The 16,459-nt window shown below is 46.3% G+C and overlaps 1 protein-coding gene across 1 annotated transcript; it reads left to right on the top strand.

Annotated features, from left to right (window-relative positions):
- The first annotated feature begins 3,591 nt into the window (after window positions 1-3,591).
- On the top strand, window positions 3,592-14,867 carry RRP9 (ribosomal RNA processing 9, U3 small nucleolar RNA binding protein). Its single transcript, XM_066596913.1, has 15 exons — window positions 3,592-3,699; window positions 5,126-5,205; window positions 5,296-5,405; window positions 5,487-5,548; window positions 6,061-6,102; window positions 8,440-8,566; window positions 9,342-9,466; window positions 9,549-9,641; window positions 9,724-9,824; window positions 9,922-10,056; window positions 11,487-11,549; window positions 11,677-11,822; window positions 11,915-11,994; window positions 13,678-13,751; window positions 13,841-14,867. The coding sequence occupies exons 1-15, from the start codon at window positions 3,640-3,642 to the stop codon at window positions 13,929-13,931; spliced, it is 1,389 nt and encodes a 462-aa protein (XP_066453010.1). The 5' UTR covers window positions 3,592-3,639; the 3' UTR covers window positions 13,932-14,867.
- The last annotated feature ends 1,592 nt before the right edge of the window (window positions 14,868-16,459 follow it).

Raw genomic sequence — 16,459 nt, 5'->3', positions numbered from 1 at the left:
TAAAGCATTTCTGTTTTTTCACCCATTGAATTCAATGTTTGTTTGTTTTTTCTTTTTTTCCTTCTAAATCGCTTTCAGCCTGATTCCATTCCGTTATGATTCTGTTACTTTTTGGTGTTCAATAAACTTTCATTGACTTTACGAACCGTTAACATCATATACAGTTTTCATTCTTGAAGCACAATAATCACCAATTCCAATGGCAACACATTGCTGCCAAAATACCTTTTGCGGGATAATAATGTAGGCTCGACGCCCGGGCTACATATATAGATATGCAATATAACATGACACATCTCTGCCATACCTAACTATACACAATGACCACAAGCATGGGGAGACAGGGAAATCTGGGAAACACAAGAAGGAAGGAGGGGAGGGGATAGGTCCAGGTATGACCCTCTGAGTATCAATCTCTGTATGGTGCTTATTCCCACTACTCACAGGTGCCATCTTGTAGCCATCTGGTGACAGTAGGGGTATTCCGGATATCTGTCCACACTTTTTTATGGAACAAATACTGCTGCAGATCGTGCTCTTTGTTCCGCTAAAAACCAATCTGGAACCGTAATGGAACGGAATCAAACTGACAGCGGTCTGTTTTTTAAAAACTCATTGAAATCAATGGGGGAAAAAATGAGAAATGATTAATTCTGTTTCAATGCTGTTTTTTTAGTTCCAAAAATGGAACAAATGTAATTTAAATGGAAATATCTAACGAGGAGAAGAGTGTGTGAGGAAAAAGCCTTGCATTCCCTAGATGTGCTATATTCACGAGCATGAAAATAAACATATGCTACATAACACCACATTATCTTCACCTGGTTAGTAAGTGGTATTTACCCCGGAGTAGCTTGAAGGTTCTCAGCTGATCCGGCTGACTATGAGTCAAAGGGCTTAAATAGCAACAACAAGGGAGAAAAGCTGGATCCTTAAAAACACTACTTTTAGACCGCTCTCACAGACGTGGCCGGCAAAATGCTGCGATTTTATTGCAGCATTTTTCCGCGACCTTACTTTAGTTTTTGGACGCAGATTCCTGCCTCTGACAGCGGGTTTTGGTGCACTCAATCATTGTGATGGGTGATAAGATGCGCTAAAAGCTGTAAAATAGAGCAGACAGCGCTAAAAAAATCCATAAAATTACAAACAGTAGGTACCATGTGACACTATGTTCACGCTCTGACGCGTTTCGAAAAACACTTCTTTCTTAATCATAGCTAACAAATTCACATGGTACCGCCCCTTAAAATGAATTACAGACCAATCATTATACATTTAAATCATAGGTGAACAAGCTTGAATGACACACCAACCAACCCCCCCCCCCCTAAAAAAATTTCCCCCCCTTTTTTTCTCTCCTTTAAGGCTGTACAGCTCCGATGTTGGGGGGTTCTCTTACTGTATATTGCCAGCCTCTCTGCTGTCGGAGCCTATCCAACGTGTCACCTTATGCAGTACTGGCTTTAGCCAGCAGATAGCGCTGTTGTATAACGGCGGAAAAAGAGTAAGCCCCCCTAGGAAAACCAGGATACAAATTGGATTGGAAAGGGTTGAAGGTTTGTTTCATTCTACCCTGCTTTAAACTTAAAATCATTACCAGTCAAGCATGAGTTAAAAGTCCAGCACCACACCTCGTTTTTAATTAGATTTTAAATTATGTCTGCCTAAGGCTGCATTCACACGAACGTATATCGGCTCGGTTTTCACGCCGAGCCGATATACGTCGTCCTCATCTGCAGGGGGGGTGGGGTGGGGTGGAAGAGCCAGGAGCAGGAACTGAGCTCCCGCCCCCTTTCTGCCTCCTGTCCGCCCCTCTGCACTATTTGCAATGAAAGGAGGTGGGACAGGGGTGGGGCTAAGTTCCAAGAATTAGTCCCGCCCTGTCCCACCTCTTCCCATTGCAAATAGTGCAGGGGGGTGGAGAGGAGGCAGAGACGGGGTGGGAGCTCAGTTCCTGCTCCTGGCTCTTCCATCCTCCCCCCTCTGCAGATGAGGACGACATATATCGGCTCGGCGTGAAAACCGAGCCCATATACGTTCGTCTGAATGCAGCCATAAATTGAGTGTGGTGATCAAGATTCAACTTTGAATGGAAATGCGTTCTTTGTCTTGGACTTTATGTGAAACCCTTATTTAATGAAGGCTTTTTTTCACGAAACATCAACTATCCATTTTTGGCCTATTTGAATTCATGTTTTTACCATGTTTGTACTAAAATGTGGCAAAAAACACACGCAGTTTTGCAAATGCACTTTTTGGTACGGTTTTTATTTCAACTGAACTGCTCCGTGTGAATGGGGCTTAAGCCGGCGTAAAAATCAGCGGCGGCTCGTGCAGTTTAAACGCTGATCGGCAAGCAAGTGAGACCTGCATGATTGCCAACGAGAATCATGAAGTCTAAACAGGCGGCCCGAGCAAGAACGAGCTGATGATTACGTCAGGAGGAAGGACCAGCACCGCCCGCGCTAGTTACCATCAGCCTTGGACAAATGGGAGGAGCAAATGTCCAAAATGGAGAACGCCATGCCCCCAAATGTATAACGCAAATAAGGTGGATACGCTGCTCCAGGCCGGCTTCACATGGACATAACCGCACTTGCTCTGTGTATTTGCACGATGGAGGTTGCCTTTTTGCGCACGCCGTGCGCTTTACTGTATTTTTTGCATGTCGTGTATTTAAATTCACAGACCGAAATACACTTCCACCCGTATGGAGGACCCCTAAGGGCTTCTTCACATGGGCGTGTAATGGCGGCCGCATAACAGGACGAAACAAAACCAGTGATTTCAATAGTTTCGCTTTTATTAGCGGTATTCTCGCCCGTTAATAAGAAAGGATAGAGGCAGGACCATCTCTGCGCTATTTTATTCAAACTCATATGCACTAGCGGAGTTTAAAAAGTCTGAGCAAAAAAAAATCCTGTTCACTCGTAGCGGCGAGTGTAGTTGCGCATACGGATGTTTTTTTTTTCCCCTTAAAACTGAAATTAACATTTTAATTTTTGCCCTGTTGATTTTTAAGGTTTTTTTAAAAAGTGGAATGCTTTTAATTGATTCTGTCCTGTCATGCTTCCGTTTTTCTTTTTTAAAGGGCACAAATAGCGCTCCAGACTGTGTCCTGAGATCTTCTGCTCTGTCCTGGTGTCCATCATTATAACGGACGCTCGTTATCATTTCCATCTCCAACACAAGAAACTGTCTAAAATTTAAAGCCGTCGTTATTGCCCCTGGCAACCAATCACAGTGCAGCTTTCATTTCATATTCTGCCTTTGAAAAATGACAGCCACGCTGTGATTGGTTGCTAGGGGCAACATAGGCAGTTTTCATCTTAAAACAGTTTTTTTAAGCTCCCCCATTATTGTCAGTGACGTAGATCACATGACACCCGGTTGCTTGGTTACAGCAGACACTACATAGCAATGAGTTCCGGAAAATCCGCGCTATGTAGTGACGTCATCACTGGTGGTCTCTTTTGCGAGTCCTTCAACCAATCACAGCTTGGGAAAGGAGCCTGCGGGCCACAGCCAATAGGCATTGGTGGGGCGGAGTTTGCGCGTCTCTGTCCAATGGGGGTGGAGTGGGTGTAACCGGAAAGAGTGCAGTGAGGGTCACACGTGGGTCCGGTACCACCGAACATGTCTGGCCTGTTCATCAAGAAGAGACCGGAGGGGCCAGGGAACAAGCGGCGGGGACAGGTGTGTACCGGTGAGGGGGGCGGCTGGAGAACTGCAAGTCCTGGTTGAGGTTATGATAGTACAGTCGCTGGTACATTGTATCACGTGTGTCATGTGCCGCAGCTATAATCCCCCCTGAGTGCTGCTCACGTGGTGGCCGGTGGGGTTTGCATATGCGACCGATGACCCCCAATGTCCTCCTACCCCTCTATAGCGCCCCCTGTCATCAGATATTGGGGGAGCGGCAGTATGAAAACTGTAGACGTGCAGAGAAACCGCCATGGTATTACGTAGACGGTAGCGAGAAGTGTAATAAGTACCTGATCTGACCGCTGCAGAGATGGCGAGTGCCCAGCGCCAAATATGTATCTGAATATACTGCAGCACCAGCCTGCAGATGAGGTGTCTGTGCAGGGATGCCACACAGACCCCCCTCCCCCTTTATAAGAGCCCCGACCCTCTAATATTTAGCGCTTCCCTGAGTGCAGCATAAAATCCCGTGACAAGTTTTCCGTGGATCAGTTTGTGTGGATCCACATTAGATGGGAAAATCCAGCGATCTGAGCGACTTCCAACGAGGCCGGGTCATCGGTGATAGAGTAGATTGGGACAAGATGTCACTGCAACCGTGTGGGGTTTTCTCGTGTAATGGTGTCTAAAGTATACTGAGATTGGTGTGATCAAGGAAAACATCCAGCAAAAGGGGATCCTGTGGCTAGAAACAACTAGTCTCTGTAAGGGGTCAGAGGAGGATGTCAGGAATTGTTCTGACCAACAGGTGCTGCACAGTCAGGAGCAGCTGAATACTATGCTGGTGCTCCAACTAATGTGTCCGAGCACACAACTCGCCATTCCTTAATACAGGGGGGCTATAACGGCAGACAACCGGCTCCAGCACCGTTGTATGTAATGGAAAAAAAAGGTGAGGCTCTAGCGGGCGAAAGAGTGCAAACTTGTATTACTGAGCAGCGGAAAAACATCTCCTGGTCAGATGGATCCAGATTTCTGTTGCACCGTGCTGATGGGAGGTCAGAATTTGGTGCAAGCAGCATGAATCAATGACCCCTTCCTGTTAGTTAGTAAAGGTGCAGTAATGGTGTAGGGAAGGTTTTCTTGGCTCTTCGGATGCCCGTGGATGGATGCCATGACAAATTATTGCAGTTTTGAGGCCAAGGGAGATCCAGTGTGTTACCAGAGGGGGGTCTCTAATAACATGGCCATTCACTGGCCATGAAAGTTCATCCTGTATTATACTCCAGAGCTGCACTCACTATTCTGCTGATTGTTAGGGAAACAGTCAGTAAGGTTGTGGATAGACGCTGACCTCTCAGCGAAGTTCCATTTGTAGTTCGATAGCATGTCCCCACCCTATGAGCCATTGTTTTCTCTTTAATGTGACCCCTCCCCTCTCGGTCACTTTCTCCACTCACGCTGACAATGATTTTAGGTGAAAGATGGAGCAATCAAAAAGAAGAAGAAAGTGGTGAATCTAAGGGAGGAAATTGAGAGCGACTCGGACACTGAAGTGTGAGTAGCACCCCCCCCCCCCCTCAATACCCCGCTGCTCGTCGTTTTCATGATTTTCCTTATACCAGTTTTCCGTTTCTCCCCACGCAGCGCCCCGACTCGCAGGAAGAAAGACAATGAGGAAGAGGAGCTGGAGGAGACGGCTCAGGAGAAGAAGCTGCGCCTGGCTAAGGAGTACCTGCAGCAGCTACAGGAACAAGGTGAGGCCGGCCCCGCTTATCGCAGTGACCTCCTTACATTTCCAGATCTTTGTGATGTAATTGTCTTTTTGTCCCATGTAGAGGAGGAGAGGCTGGAGGATGAAGGAGAGGACGTCGTGGCCCACAGACTGCAGGAGAATGTGGTAAGTGGGTGACGGGGATCTGGGGGCTCCTGGTGCCCCGGGGGAGGAGGAAGGGGTCCGCCGGATTTTCCCGGTGGCTTAGATGTCCGGCTGTCCTGGGGGCTTAGATGTCCGACAGGTTCTTACTGTCATGGCAGGCTGTCTGGTGGACTCTTGCTATCTCTTGGAAGGGACGGAAGGTCCGGCGGGGCTCTTGCCGGGAAGGGACGGGAGGTCCGGCGGGGCTCTTGCCGGGAAGGGACGGGAGGTCCGGCGGGGCTCTTGCCGGGAAGGGACGGGAGGTCCGGCGGGGCTCTTGCCGGGAAGGGACGGGAGGTCCGGCGGGGCTCTTGCCGGGAAGGGACGGGAGGTCCGGCGGGGCTCTTGCCGGGAAGGGACGGGAGGTCCGGCGGGGCTCTTGCCGGGAAGGGACGGGAGGTCCGGCGGGGCTCTTGCCGGGAAGGGACGGGAGGTCCGGCGGGGCTCTTGCTGTTTCGGGGAAAGTGTTCATCACATTTCTCTTATTTCCGCAGCTGGAACAACGTGGGAGACTCCAGCGTCCGCTGGCCAAGGAGGTAAGCGTTTTCATTGCTCCCCCTGCGGTGTCTACACTGTGTGGGATGGATTTATGTGGACTCCACAGTCCAACTTCTTTTATTGTCCTGTCCAGCTAAATGTGATCTATTGTTTCCTGTTATCAGCCATTTCCAGTCATGCCCCTTTTACACGGGCTGAGAGTTTGCTCGGTTTAACAATTTTCTGAACGATTATCGTTCCGTGTAAACGCAGCGTTCGTTACACCTTCCATCAACCTGTGACTGATATCGGGGGCTGCACTACTGTAGGCTTGGAATTGTTATTTAAGCCTTTTCTCTAGAACATTCTACTGTAAAGCTCCAAAAGGATCCTTTTAACCCCTTAGTGATGTGGCCTATTTTTGTACGAAGGACACAACGATTTTTGAGGGGGGGGGAGGGGGTTAATCTCCACTGTTTTTAAAAACTATAACTTTTACTTTTCTGTCGACATGCCTGTGTGAGGGCTTGATTTTTGCCCGACGAGCTGTAGTTTTTATTGGTATCCTCTTCGGTTACATATAATATATTGTATAACATTTTTTGTTAATTTTTAAACAGTTTCTTTCTCTTCCTGCCCTAAAAAAAAAACTCCTCTATTCTGCCATTGTTTTTTGGGCTTTCTATTTCACAGCATTAAAGGGGTTGTCCCGCGAAAGCAAGTGGGGTTATACACTTCTGTATGGCCATATTAATGCACTTTGTAATGTACATTGTGCATTAATTATGAGCCATACAGAAGTTATTCACTTACCTGTTCCGTTGCTGGCGTCCCCGTCTCCATGGTGCCGTCTAATTTTCAGCGTCTAATCGCCCGATTAGACGCACTTGCGCAGTCCAGTCTTCTGCTTTTCTCAATGGGGCCGCTCGTGCCGGAGAGCGGCTCCTCGTAGCTCCGCCCCGTCACGTGCCGATTCCAGCCAATCAGGAGGCTGGAATCGGCAATGGACCGCACAGAAGAGCTGCGGTCCACCGAGGGAGAAGATCCCGGCAGCCATCTTCAGCAGGTAAGTAAGAAGTCACCGGAGCGCGGGGATTCAGGTAAGCACTGTCCGGTTTTTATTTTTAATCCCTGCATCGGGTTTGTCTCGCGCCGAACGGGGGGGAAAAAAAAAAAAAAACTGTTTCGGCGCGGGACAACCCCTTTAAGCACGTAGCGGTTTCATACGATTACAATACCAACGTTTTATCTATCTAATTTCTTTCTTTAGTTTTTTTTTTCATCTTTTGCACAATAAAAACAGGCTTTAGTTTTCATTTTTGGATTGGAAAATATTTTGCATTCAAAGTCCCATAACTTTATAAAGGATAAAGTGTGTTCAATTCATTGCATGGGCCAATCCGGATGCAACAATGGCAAATGTGGCTTTTAAAATATATTTATTTTTTACCCAAATTGAAAAGTGCACACAAGTGTTTTGTTTTATTTTTATCATCAATTTTTCTCTTTTTTACCTTTTTTGTTAATAAGTCCCTGTAGGGAACATGTGTGACGAATGTGAAGATAGTAAATATTTTTTTTAATTTTTTTAAAAATTATTTATAAAACAAGGTAAAAGTTGAGTGTTAAATGTGCGCTTTTTTTTCCCCTGTCCCTGTAAAAGACTTGAATCTGGAATCCTATAATACTTCTCGTAATGCACTGCAGTACTTCTGTACTGCAATGAATTATCATTTATAGTGATCAGAGGCCATAGCAGACTAGGACACCATTTACTGGGGTACAGTTGCCATGACAATAACCCATTGGCGTTCTGCAGGTTCTTAGCAGAGGGCCGATGGTGTCACAGAGGGAGCGCTCTCACTTTGTGAACCTTTTATATGCTGCAATCAACATTAATTGTGGCATGTAAGGGGTTAACAGCAAGGATGCATGTTCACATTTATTCCCACTGTTGCAACGGGAGGCTGTCAGTCACAGCTGGCTGTGGATGGTATGGGCTCAGCTTCGGAGCCCGTGCTATCGATAGGATGTAACTTTACACCCATTTGCAGAAACCCCATCTCCCGCAGATTGTAAATATACACCCTGGGCGGGAAGGGGTTAATTTTCATTTTGTAGTTTCATGTCTACAGCCCAGTATGTATTGTGCTTGCTCTGGGGTTGCCATGGGGGCAGCAACAGACTGTTGTATACATGGGCTTCCTGTCATGTGACCTTCATTCATAAGCACTCCATAAGACTGAAGTCCATGCATAAAAAAAAAGGTTACAGTGTTGCTGATACCGTGACAATCCCAGAGCAAGTGTCTGCATGTAATACACTTGTGTGACAGCAGCCTTAGAGTCTCAATAAATTTTCCTTACTTTTTCTTTTCCTTACTCTTTCTTCTTTAGTTACTTCCTCCAGAAACTGGTGAGATTCGTCTCTTACGGGGCCACCAGGGACCAATCACCTGCCTGGTCATCACACCGGATGATAAACATGTCTTCTCTGGATCCAAAGACTGCTCCATTATCAAATGTGAGAGTATAGATTTTATTTATGATGGTGTCAGTGGGTCTGAACTGATCCTGAGTTACGTCCTGTATTATACTCCAGAGCTGCACTCACTATTTTGCTGCTAGTGGAGTCACTGTGTACATACATTACTTATCCTGTACTGATCCTGAGTTACATCCTGTATTATACTCCAGAGCTGCACTCACTATTCTGCTGCTGGAGTCACTGTGTACATACATTACTTATCCTGTACTGACCCTGAGTTACATCCTGTATTACACTCCAGAGCTGCACTCACTATTCTGCTGGTGGAGTCACTGTGTACATACATTACTTATCCTGTACTGACCCTGAGTTACATCCTGTATTACACTCCAGAGCTGCACTCACTATTCTGCTGGTGGAGTCACTGTGTACATACATTACTTATCCTGTAATGATCCTGAGTTACGTCCTGTATTATACTCCAGAGCTGTGCTTGCTATCCTGCAGCTTCAGAGCTGAACTCCCACAGCTTTCCCTGCTTGTGTATGCAGATCTTGTTCTGATGACTAGCATTCTGGGAAATGCCCTCTTCTTCTCATAAAGCTTTGTCCAGCCATGTGGTGTTGGAAAAAATGAACTGCCCTTTGCATTTTAGGAGCTCAGGTAAACTGCAGGATAGAAACTAGCAAAATTACAATTACAGCTCTGGAGTGTAAGATAAGTAATGTCTTGTAATTACAAGGCGATTCCTTACTTGTAGAATTAACCTGCATAAGCTGTTGTGAATCAGACATGGTTGTACATCCTGTAGGGTCCATATCTGATGGAAAGAAGGTCCACAAGATTCCTGGGGGCCGGAAAGGCTGCGAGGACCGACACATAGGACATACTGCCCACATCCTGTGCATTGCGCTGTCATCTGATGGGAAATATCTGGTGAGGACTAGAAGGGGCTGTCTGGTTCAAGCTGGGGGCGGGTATGACTGGCTGTGACTTCTATGTTCTTGTTTCTCTCCAGGCGTCAGGGGATCGCAATAAACTGATCTTCATCTGGAACGCGGAGACCTGTCAGCACCTCCATAAGTTCCAGGGGCATCGGGACGCTGTGTCCGTATGTCATCTTCTCCTTTCTCTTGGCATGGGGAGGTTTCTCTTGGCTTCGGCTCATCTCTTCACCCTTCATGTCCTTGCAGGCACTGTCCTTCCAGAAGGGAACGTACCAACTGTTCAGCGCCTCCCACGATCGTTCCATCAAGGTCTGGAACGTGGCAGAGAACTCGTACATAGAGACCCTGTGAGTCCGCGCTGTAATGGCAGTAGACCGGTGGATGAAGTGTAACCTGGTGGGCTCCTCGCTAGCTCTAATGATGGCTACTGCTCTCCTTCTCCAGGTTTGGCCATCAGGATTGTATCACCGGCCTAGACAGTCTGAGTAGAGAACGTTGTGTCACAGCAGGGGGCCGGGACGGAACCGTGAGGGTATGGAAGATCGTAGAGGAGACGCAGCTCGTGTTCAGCGGACATGAGTAAGTAGAGCCGTTGTATGAGGACGAGCCGTTCTGTGGCTTGTCGTCGGGGATGTTGGACCTTGTGTATGGAACTGTATGTTTGGACCGGAGGCCAGAATGCTTAGTGTCCCTTTTAGACAAACCGATTCTCTCTCGAGCGAGTGACGTCACCACTAACTCGTATAGCCTGTCTAGACAATCAGATCATCGTTGAGAATCGTTCAGCATTTCACGTCCCTTTTATACACTGAGCGGGGAGTGTTTAAACGCAGTGATAACCCCACAAGCCAACGATGACTTTTACTCCTACAGTAACTAAACAACTAACGAGGAGCGCACAATTCTCGCTCGTCCGATCGTTAGCTCGTGTTTAAACCAAGCGATCATGGTTCACTTTCACTTGTTTGAGTGATAATTGGTACATATAAATGCAGCATTAGCTTGCTGATTCAAACCCACCCCCACCTGTGGATGTCAGAACATGTTGGGAGTTGTAGTTTCATCACAGGTGAGATACCACTACTTTAGTTTATAGGTAAACACTGGATAATTCATTGCCGTGTTCCTCCAAACACTCCCTATGGATCTGGGCTCCATGGCACTGGTTGGGAAAGACTTCCTGAAGATATGGGTGAAAATGGTCAGCTAACAGGTACCAGTAGTGTTCACCATTCAAGGATTGTGGTATGATCACTCCCCAGATCATAGTACTGCCACTGCCTGTTGAGCCCCAATGGTGCACCCATGGGAAATAGCTTTATGCTGTTTACGCCAGATGTTGATCTGTTCATCCTATGGTTCAACTGGAAATAGGACTCCTCACTCTAGACAACCTTCTGCCATGTGTCCAAGGTCCATTTATGTCCTGCATACATGCAAGGCGTTATTAGCGATAATGCAGGGTCATCTGTGGCACCCTTGCTGGTCTTCAGCTTTTAAACCTTAGTTGACACAAGGTACACTACATGATCATTGTTGAAATTTGTCTGCTGGGCCAGTTAGTGTGGCATGTTGTTGCTGAGATACCAGACATGCCACCTGAAGCCCACCTCTAGGATCAGCCACACTTGGCCGGCTGCTGTGTGATCTTCTGTCAGTTGTAGGTCCATGGTTCAACCAGTCTTGATATTCTCTTTTTGTATCGTGGATTGGGTACTGCCAACAAGTGCAACTGTCTTAGCACCACACCTCCAGCACCAACAATTTGCCCACGGTCAGTCGCCACGCTTACTTCTGACTGCCAGTTGTTGGCATCTGGTGTGCAGAGGAGAGGTCGACGCATTATCTGAGCACAGATCATGACATGCCCTTCACATGGTGCCGCGTTACTGATCATAAGATGTTACGCGCCAGCTGTTGTTATTGTAGTGAATGTTCAATACGTAAGCTGAGCATATATGTAGACGTTGAGTCGTGATTGTTTACATCACTTGTTTTTGTTCCTCCAGCGGCTCCATAGATTGCATCCGGCTCATAAATGAGGAACATATGGTGACTGGAGCAGACGATGGGTGAGTTTCACATGTGGGTGGAGGGGATGCCTGTGTTCCCAATCTTTAATATTGGCTCCCCATATTCGTGGTGGCAGTTGTGTGATATGAGTGTAATAAATGACTGCATGCTAATTTCTCTTATCAGATCTCTGGCTTTATGGAATGTGTCTAAAAAGAGGCCTCTTGCCCGAATGAAGTGTGCTCATGGCAGCCATGGAGAAGCCGGCCTGGAACAGCCTTACTGGGTGTCTGCTGTGGCTGCAGCCTTGAATAGCGATGTGATCGCCTCTGGTACGAAACGTTTAAGTTGTTTTCTGGTTCTATGTTGTATTAGTGTAATATTATACGTGATCGTCTCTAAGTTCTGTCCTTGTGTTTTCCAGGGTCACATGATGGCAACGTGCGGATCTGGCAGTGTGCCGAGGGCTTCCGGGGTCTACAGCCACTCTGCACGATTCCCTTGGTGAGTAGTTTGTTTTTGAGGTCTGGGGTCTTTGCCCCTTGTTCTCTGTCTGTCATTCACCTAGGTCTGTGGCAGAGTTGTCCTATCCGTCCGGCAGGTGCAGCGGTTTTCACTGTATTGATTCCTGTGCAGAAGGAAAGGGGCCCTTTTTTTTTTTTTTTTTTTTAAATAAAGCAACCCTGTTTCCATAAAAATTAGACAGGGTCTTGCATTGATTTTTGCTCCCAAAATATTTTACATTTTTGCATGTATAGGTGCCTGGTCACTATTTAAATTTCCTTTTTTTTTAAACACTAACTAGGGCTTATTTTTGGAGTAGGGCTTATATTTCAAGTGTCCTTAAAAATCATGCTAGGCTTAATTTCGGGGTAGGTTGTTTGTTTTTTTTTTAAAGGAAAACTGGGTAATGGATCGATGGGCTTCTACTGCCAGGGATCCCTAGCGGGTGGCTATAACCCTGGGCTGCTATCTTAAGTTTATGAAACGGTTTTACTACTGGAAGCAGACAGCTCTGTGCATTGGCCTTGGGGGTAAAAAAAGCAGATCAACAGCAACAAAACCCAACCAATCTGTTATTAATGCTCTATTCTGGTAGGTGGGGCAACCATTCAAAAGCAGTTATTCAGGATTAGCGAAACCTTCGTTCAGGTGAATGGTGCTGTGTTGCAGCCCTGCTGCCTATTTCGTGGACAGCTGTGGCACTGTTTTTGGAATAAAGCAGGCCCCCATGGACAACCCTTTTTTAAGGGTGGTAACTTCCAATACCCTCTCCAGCTGTGGACTTCAGTAAAGTTTTGTTCAGATGAATGAATAATTTGTTTCCTCCTCCTCCATCAAGTATTGCTACTTCCACCACAGAATAGCTTCTTATCATTCCTGTAGATGACAAGTTGACTTTGGGGCCAAATCAGATGGGCAAATTTTAGGTCTGTATGCAGTCCATGAATTCCACGGATGGCACATGAACGTGTGTGTGTGTTCTCTTCTTTTTCTTTTTTTTTTTTTCCCCCCTGTACCGATAGTCCTAGTGAATAAGAAAATTGCTGCCTGTGCTCTTCCCACCTGTTTTTATGGTTGAGAATAGGGCCCGCAATGTACAGTCTGTGGAGATTGAACAGTACATGGATGTCTGTCCTTTGCGTGTTGTGCCTGAGTTTTTTGGGGTGCAATATGTGTACCCCTGTTTGAATAAGCCTTTAACTGCTTCAGAACTGCAAATCTACTATAAATGTCCTTGAGTCTTGATGAGTGTATGGAGCAGGCTCGGTAGCAGAGTTCGCTCCATACACGGTGGCTATCAGCTGTTTTTGACAGGTGCCGATAACTGCAGCGATCAGTGTTTGCTCTGATCACCGCCGTTAACTGTTTAGTCAGCTTTAAGCATGGCACCTAAACAGTCAGTGGGAGGGGGACGCCTCCTGCAGCACGACTGGCGAGGTGCCCATGGGCTAGCATGTCTTCTGGGACTTCCTATCATAATGCCCATGGCAGGGCTTGAAATGGCAATTCTTGAGGTTGTATGTATGTATGTACGGCTATGTCAATGAAGAAATTAATAAGTTATGGCCATTAAAAGAGGAGGGGGGTGTTAAAACATGATAAATCTCTGGCCCAGAAGGGGTTAACCTAATTCTTGGGAGATTCTCTCTGCTATTGGATCTTAAGTCTCTGTTTTCTGTGCAGGTCGGGTTTGTGAACAGTTTACAGTTTTCCAGCTCAGCTGACTTCCTCGTTGCTGGAGTTGGGCAAGAACACAGGTAAAGCCCGGAATAAATGGTTGTCGTGATTTCTGACTCGTTGCCTTCTAATCCCTTTTTGTAATTTTTCTTTCTTTTCCCCTTCTTAGACTCGGCCGCTGGTGGAGATTAAAACCTGCAAAGAACGGCCTCTACATTGTTCCATTCAAGAGGAAGCAGCCGCTCACTGAAGGCTCCTGATCCCTCTGCTAACTATACTTCAGTTTTGATGTGATTAGACTCTCTTAAAGGGGTAGTCTGGGCTAGTTTGGACTGATGACCTTTCCTCTGGATAGGTCACCAGTAGTTGATGGAGGGGGGGTCCCCCATTCATCACCTATTCATCTGTCTCGCTGTCCAATGCAGCAGACATGAGGGGGGTACAGGTTTCACCCCCATTTAAATCAGTGAGAGCAACACACTGCTACTCCACTTCCTGCCCAGGATACAATGTCAGGAGGTGAAATAGCAATATGGCACTCCCAGTGACTTCAATGGTAGTGAATACAATGCCCCGCCACTTCCTCCCATGACCACTGATGACAACATCTGCTCCGCTGCACTGGACAGTGGCCCACATAATCAGCTTATGGATGGAGGTCCTAATTGGCAGACCACCACCCATCAAGATGGTAGCTCCAAACGAGCCCAGACAACCCTTTAAGATTTGTTTCATATATTTGGTTCTTGCTTTACGAGTCTGTCGTTTTTTCAGTTACTCCCACCAGCATCTGAAACTGATGTGTTAGAGAGAAGCAGCCCTGGTGCATTATGGGTGGGCAGTCAGCAACTTTGAGATAGTACTTATTCCACGGTTGATGCCTTGCCCGACTTGCTGGGTATATAATAAGGTTTTAGACCACCAGTGCCTCTATCGTTAAAACTCCCAGCCTGCACTGCCTCAGTAATCAACCGGTGGAGAGGAGGGACTTGTCTCATTAAGCCTATATGCGTCACGTCTAGCGGTAACATCACATCTGGGCTCGCAGCGCACTGACTGTTCGACTCGTACAATGCTGGTATCCGGCAGATAGAAACCATATTGTGATGATCAGCTGATTTTTCAGAAGTTTCTATAATTTTTTTTTGTATTTAAAATCTACAATAAACGTGTTCTGTGAGCACATCCTTCCTCTACCCCAAGCTGTTCACTTAATCAAGATGTCCTCTATAGAATAATCACTGATTATCTATAATATAAAACCATTGCCAGGTGTGTGACAATGGTGCCTGGTGGAGGGGGGGACTTGTTGTGGTACATAATGTGGTGTGTAAAAATTTTTTAGGCCGGAGTGGGAAAAAAAATGCTGCATTGTAAGAATGCTCCCAGCAATAAATGGGTTAATAGTGTATTTCTCTCAATAGACAAAATGCAAAGTGATTGAGCAAAAGAGAAATCTCAACCCATCAGTATTTGGTGTGACCGTCCTTTAACTTCACACCAGCATCAGTTCTTCTCGGTACACTTGCACACAGTTTTTGAAAGAACTCGGCAAGGAGTTTGGTCCAGACATCTTGAAGGACTAAGTACAGATCTTCTGTGGATGTCGGCTTGCTCAGATCCTTCTGTCTATTCATGTAATATCAGACAGACTGGATGATGCTGAGATCGGGGGTCTGTGAGGCCAAGTCATCACCTCCAGGACTCCTTGTTCTTCTTTATTCTGAAGATGGTTCGTGATGACATTGGCTGGATATTTGGAGGGGTTGTCCTGCTGCAGAAGAAATTTGAAGCCAATCAGATGCCTTTTGGTTAAGAACATTTTTTTTTTTTTGCTTTGTAGTATTTCCCCCTACCACCATCTATGCCTAAAACATTTACACAATACTGGTGTCCTATGTTGAAATAATAGTGTACTTGAATAGGATGTTAGGGATGCGCTACATGATGGTGGCCAGTGGTAGCAGCCATTATAGCGCCATTTTCATAAACGCTGGACATCACATATATCAGTATACTTATACCGGGTGTAGTCAAAAAGCTGGATCCAGCGCTATATCTCAGTACTGGTGTCTTGTAGTGAAATAACAAGAGGGAACTTTGACTAGGAAGACATAGATGAGCAACATGATGGTATGGCACACGGGCTCCTGGGGATCTCAATTTTGTTTTGTGGCTCCTATAAGAGAAAAACTCAATTGCAAAGCTGAAGAGTAGCGTGTGAGAAGCAGAAAGTTGCTTGCTGCGTTTCTATTAAGTCCCTGTGGGACCGCTGCTAGGACTGAAGGGCCCGTATGCCATACTACAGCTTAGCACAGCCATGCCTTCCTATTCACGTATGCTATTGTTGTTTCTCTATACTATACCACTACTGAGATAAAGCGCTGGATCAGGATTGTTCATTACACCCTATCTGTTTAATCATCTTTATTTGCATAGCGCCAACCTATTCCAGCACTTTTAAAGCACAGGGGAATAGAGGATACAACAGTTACATGTAGTGTTCAATAAGTAGGAAATAGGGATGGAGGGGCCTGCACCAATGAGCTTACCCACAGCAAGGCCGAGATGATGCAGAACACGTACACAGTTGGCAAAGTGGAGAATGTGGGGTGCCATAGGTGTGCTGTGGGAGGGTCAGGGGCATGTTGTAGGGGGGTGAGGGGGGATTTGTTCAGGAGGGTAGATATGCCTCTTTAAAGAGATGCGTTTTTGAGACGTGTCTGAAGTTCTGTGCTTTGGGGCTTATCTGGATGTTTTGGGGTAGTGCATTCCAGAGGACCGGCGC

Source organism: Eleutherodactylus coqui, chromosome 3 (genome assembly GCF_035609145.1).
Source record: "Eleutherodactylus coqui strain aEleCoq1 chromosome 3, aEleCoq1.hap1, whole genome shotgun sequence".
Classification (NCBI taxonomy): Eukaryota; Metazoa; Chordata; class Amphibia; order Anura; family Eleutherodactylidae; genus Eleutherodactylus; species Eleutherodactylus coqui.
Note: the sequence above shows the minus strand (reverse complement) of the source record. Positions and strands in the feature narration are given on the sequence as shown.